This window comes from Octopus bimaculoides, chromosome 4, assembly GCF_001194135.2.
Source record: "Octopus bimaculoides isolate UCB-OBI-ISO-001 chromosome 4, ASM119413v2, whole genome shotgun sequence".
In the NCBI taxonomy this organism is placed as follows: domain Eukaryota; kingdom Metazoa; phylum Mollusca; class Cephalopoda; order Octopoda; family Octopodidae; genus Octopus; species Octopus bimaculoides.
In genome coordinates this window covers 50,641,468-50,646,572 of record NC_068984.1, presented here as the reverse complement: position 1 = coordinate 50,646,572, position 5,105 = coordinate 50,641,468, and the positions used below count along the sequence as shown (strand labels likewise).

Sequence of the window (5,105 nt, the reverse complement as noted above, 5' to 3'; positions counted from 1 at the left end):
TCATCCATTCTCACCACATGTACATACCAGCGCAATCGTCTCTCTTGCATGCCACAACTGATGCTTCTAATGTTCAGCTTTTCTCTCAAGATACTTACACTCTGACGGGTATTCACATTGACATTACACATCCAACGGAGCATACTGGCTTCATTCCTTGCGAGCTTACGTATGTCCTCAGCAGTTACAGCCCATGTTTCACTGCCATGTAGCATGGCTGTTCGTACGCATGTGTCATACAGTCTGCCTTTTACTCTGAGTGAGAGTCCCTTTGTCGCCAGCAGGGGTAAGAGCTCTCTAAACTTTGCAATGTTGTAATATAGAATAAATAGAGTTTAAAAAATGATGTTACACCAATACCTTTCCAACAAACAACAACAAAAACCTATTAATGAAATAATCAGGCATCATCATTTTTATGTCTTCTTTTCTTTGCTGGCATGGGCTGAAAGGGCAGTTTAATGTTCTTTCTGATGCCAAAGTTTTTATTCACTTCCCTTAGTACATAGGGTGCATGTGAGATTAAGATATACAAAATCACATTCACAAATATATGCACGCATGCACACACACACATACACACACATACATCATACACAAATACAGACATGCATACACACATTACATGCATACATACATACATACATACATACATGCATGCATGCATACATATGACTGTTCTTTCTTTGTTTTGCATTCAGGTTGGAAGGGAACAACCTTCTGCCTCTGCTGCCATCGCTGTGAGTGAAACAACAGACTATATTGATAAATACAACCCAAAGCCTCAGGTAAGCTTCTTTTTTCTCCTTGACTTTACCTCTAGAGTTGCTACCAAATAAAAAATAATTTGATCTTCAGTAAAAATTACTCCACTATAAATCATCATTTAATGTCCATTTTCCATGCTGGCATGGATTGGATGGTTTGACAGGAGCTGGTAGGGCAGGAAGCCACACTGGGCTCCATTGTCTGTTTTGATATGGTTTCTACAGCTGGATGCCCTTCCTAGCACCAACATAAAACCAATTTCTATGATTTTATATTCTTTTACATGTTCATTCTAACTTAGCTTTTGTTGTTCATATTCATAGTATCTCTGAATCACTTTAAGTAGTTTCACTCTCCTATACCAATGGTGTTAACTGATGATGATGATTGAATGTATAAATAATCCTTCCTCACTGCCTTAGCAAGTATGCAAAAAATTATGTTTTGCCCTTAGAGGTCAGAATAAGACTGAAACTTCCCTGGAAATTGGAAATATTAACCATTGACTAATAAGGTTTTATCTAGGTATATGTTTATTTTAATTAGATTTATAATGTTTTCTGTGTAAAATATGTTAGCATTTTACTTTTGTTATTTATCTATATAGTAGTGCATCATCATCATCATTACCATCACCCTATGTTTGTATTTGTATGTGTTTCTATGTTGCCATGGTTTGACCTGGGTGTCAAGGTCTGAATTTGTCTTGATTGGAAATTACCACCCTCCTAGACAGGTTGGGGACTACATCTCACTTGCATATTCCCTTTTTGGCATTGTTCCTAAAGCTGGATGCCCTCCTTTCTCTAACCACTATATAGAGTGTTAGTAGGTATGTCTTATTCTGGAACCGGCACTAAAGAGGTTGCCTTGTTGCCTGCAAGACTAAGGAGTCCTCTTTAGTGCCACCTCATTGGCCCCTGTGCTGGTGGCACATGAAAAGCACTATTCAAGTGTGGCTGATGCCAGTGCCACCTGATTGGTGCCCGTGCTGGTGGCACATAAAAAGCACCATTTGAATGTAGTCAATGCCAGTGCTGCCTGGCTGGTGCCTGTGCTGGTAGCATGTAAAAAGCACCCGCTACACTTTCGGAGTGGTTGGCATTAGGAAGGGCGTCCAGCTGTAGAAACCTTGCCAGATCAGATTAGAGCCTGGCGCAGCCTCCCAGCTTGCCTGTCCTTAGTTAAACCATCCAACCCATACCAGCATGGAAAGTAGACGTTAAATAACGACGACGATGATATATGACAGCAGTCTAACTCCTGCCAGTATAGAAAGTGGACATTAAATGATGATGATGATATAATATATATATATATATATATATATATATATATATATTTATTTACATATACATATATTATCTTTTATCTTCTACTTATTTCAGTCATTAACTGCAGTCATGAAGGGATTTAGTCATCCAAATAAACCCCATTACTTATTTTCTAAGTCTAATACTTATTCTATAAGTCTCTTTTGCCTAACAACTAAGTTACAGAGATGTAAACAAACCAACATATGGTTGTTAAGCGGTGGGAACAAAGGCATACACACACACGCACACAATATTCTTTTACAGTTTCCTTCCTCCAAATTCACTCATGAGGCATTGATCAGCCCAGGGCTATAGCAGAAGACATTTGCCGAAGGTGTTGTGCAGTAAAACGGAACCTGAAACCGTATGGTAGCAATGTGAATTTCTTAACTATACACCCAACCCAGCACTTATTAACTGAAGATTTACAATTGAAATTAGTAATTTCTAATTTACAGATCAGAAATTAGTTGAGAGGAAACTTTAGTGTCAGTGGTTGCCTTTCTCTAGATGGATTCAAGCATCTCTTTGAAAGCTTTCTTGCAAGCTTTTGTTGTTGTTATTGTTGCTATTGTTGCCTATCTCTAAATCTGCTCTGATTCAATGGATCTAGTTATATGTGTGGAGGCGCAATGGCCCAATGGTTAGGGCAGCGGACTCGTGGTCATAGGATCACGGTTTCGGTTCCCAGACCGGGCGTTGTGAGTGTTTATTGAGCAAAAACACCTACAGCTCCACGAGGCTCTGGCAGGGGGTGGTGGTGAACCCTGCTGTACTCTTTCACCACAACTTTCTCTCACTCTTACTTCCTGTTTCTGTTCTACCTGTAATTCAAAGGGTCAGTTTTGTCACACTGTGTCATGCTGAATCTCCTCGAGAACTACGTTAAGGGTACACGTGTCTGTGGAGTGCTCAGCCACTTGCACATTAATTTCCCGAGCAGGCTGTTCCGTTGATCGGATCAACTGGAACCCTCGTCGTAGTAAGCGACGGAGTGCCAACAACAACAGCAAAGTTATATGTACGATTATGTTGGTTATTCTTGTTCTTGTTTCAGTTATTAGACTGTAGCCATGCTGGGGCACCGCCTCGAGGAATTTTAGTCCAATTAATCAACTCAAGTACTTATTTTAAAACCTGGTACTCATTCTGTTGGTCTCTTTTGCCAAACAGCTAAGTTACAAGGATGGGGATATAAACACACTATCACCAGTTGTCAGTCGGTGGTTGGAGACAGACACAAAGACACACATGCACGATGGGCTTCTTTCAGTTTTCATCTACCAAATCCACTCACAAAGCTTTGGTTGGCCCAAGACTATAGTAGAAGACACTTGCCCAAGGTACCATGCAGTGGGACTGAACCCAGAACCATGTGGTTGGGAAGCCTTTTATGAAGGAAGGGAATGAGTTGTGGGAGATTTGGCTATTATTTCTAGCAGATAATGGTATCATAGCCAATAATAGCTCTTTCATTGACTTTAACCAGTTTTACAACCTATTTTTCTGCACAAACATAGCTAAGATAGTTTCGTTTTGTTTGAGCTATTTATTTTACATCTTGATTTTCCTTACTAACTCTGTCATGACTGGCAAATTTGCTTTTGGCACCGATGGCTTGGAAGTCTGTGTTTGTCCAAAAGTCGTGGAAGGTTAGTATTGATAATGTGTATGTGTTGGTACTTGGACTTCACTTTTACAACATTCAACTATTAAAATTTTATTCTAATTTTTCTTAATAAGAACAAGTTTTGAAATAATTTATATTTACTATTTCAGGACTTTCTTCTGAAATTACCTGGAGTCAATTTGAAAAACTATCGGCTTATTATGAACAAAGTGACGAATATTTATGAATTGAGCCGGCTGACTGAGGAAGAACTGACAGAGATTTTGGGCAATGCTAGTAATGCACAACAGTTGTTAGGATTTCTAAGGTCAAAAGCAGATGGTTTGCATCAGGTAAGCCATTCTTCAGCACCAAGTAAACCAGAGAAAAAACGACCATTTAAAAGAAAATTATGAAATAAATGAAATTGAAGACAAACTGAGAAGTTTTTGTTACTTGTTGGGCAATATAATGTTTCCTGTGCTTACCCTCATGCATGGTCTGAGTTATTGTTTTCTAACTTACATTACTGAATGAAGTATGTATATATTTGAAGTGTATGTTAGAGAGGATTTATCTCTTAGATTAATTAATGATGGTTACAGTGAGACATGACAATAAGTCACTGTTGATCTAAACTTTTGATTTGGAAAGTTATTACAAGCAAGACACTTTATTTCATATTGCTCCAGTTCACTCAGCTCTAGAAATGAGTTGCGACGTCACTGGTGCTAAATTGTATCGGCTTTTGCCTTTCCCTTGAATAACATCAGTGGTGTGGAGAGGGGAGGCTGGTATGCATGGGTGACTGCTGGTCTTCCATAAACAACCTTGCATGGACTTTTGCCTCGGAGGGGAACTTTCCATGGTCATTCATGATTGAAGGAGGTCCTAGTAATCACATACGGTAATCATTGACAAATTAATTGTTAGTTATAATTACTGTTAATAAATAAACCGTATTCTGATTATTAGTGGTATTGGTAATTAATAGGACATTGTAGCATAGATGATGCTGGTTATAATTGGTACTTATGGTGAGGTGAGGTTATTACTGATTGGGATTATTGCTGATGAAAGTAATTAGATCAGTTATGGTAATCTGGCTATTATTGGAGGCAACCATAGGACCAGGGATGTTGACAGTAGTAAATAATCACAGGTAGTTATTATTCATTCTTGTTACAATTAATGATAATTACATCATAATTGTAGAATTTATAATCTTTGTGGTGGTAGACAATGGATCAGCTGAAGCCATTACATGTGACTACCTGGCAATGTTAAAAAATTTGTAAAGCAACTATGGCTTACAAATTGCTATTATTTTCCGCCCCACCATATATATATGTATATATATATATATATATATATGTATATATATATATATAGAAAAATTAAAAAAAGGCAGA

General features: G+C 38.1%; 1 protein-coding gene across 1 annotated transcript in view; it reads left to right on the top strand.

Annotated features, from left to right (window-relative positions):
• The window catches only part of LOC106870199 (DNA repair endonuclease XPF), a 45,891-nt gene extending 41,760 nt beyond the window's left edge, over positions 1–4,131 (top strand). The window contains exons 21-22 of the mRNA XM_014916203.2: positions 702–788; positions 3,864–4,131. Coding sequence (XP_014771689.1) covers positions 702–788; positions 3,864–4,109 — 333 coding nt within the window. The 3' untranslated portion in view covers positions 4,110–4,131. The remainder of the gene's footprint in view (positions 1–701; positions 789–3,863) is intronic.
• Positions 4,132–5,105: the final 974 nt, after the last annotated feature.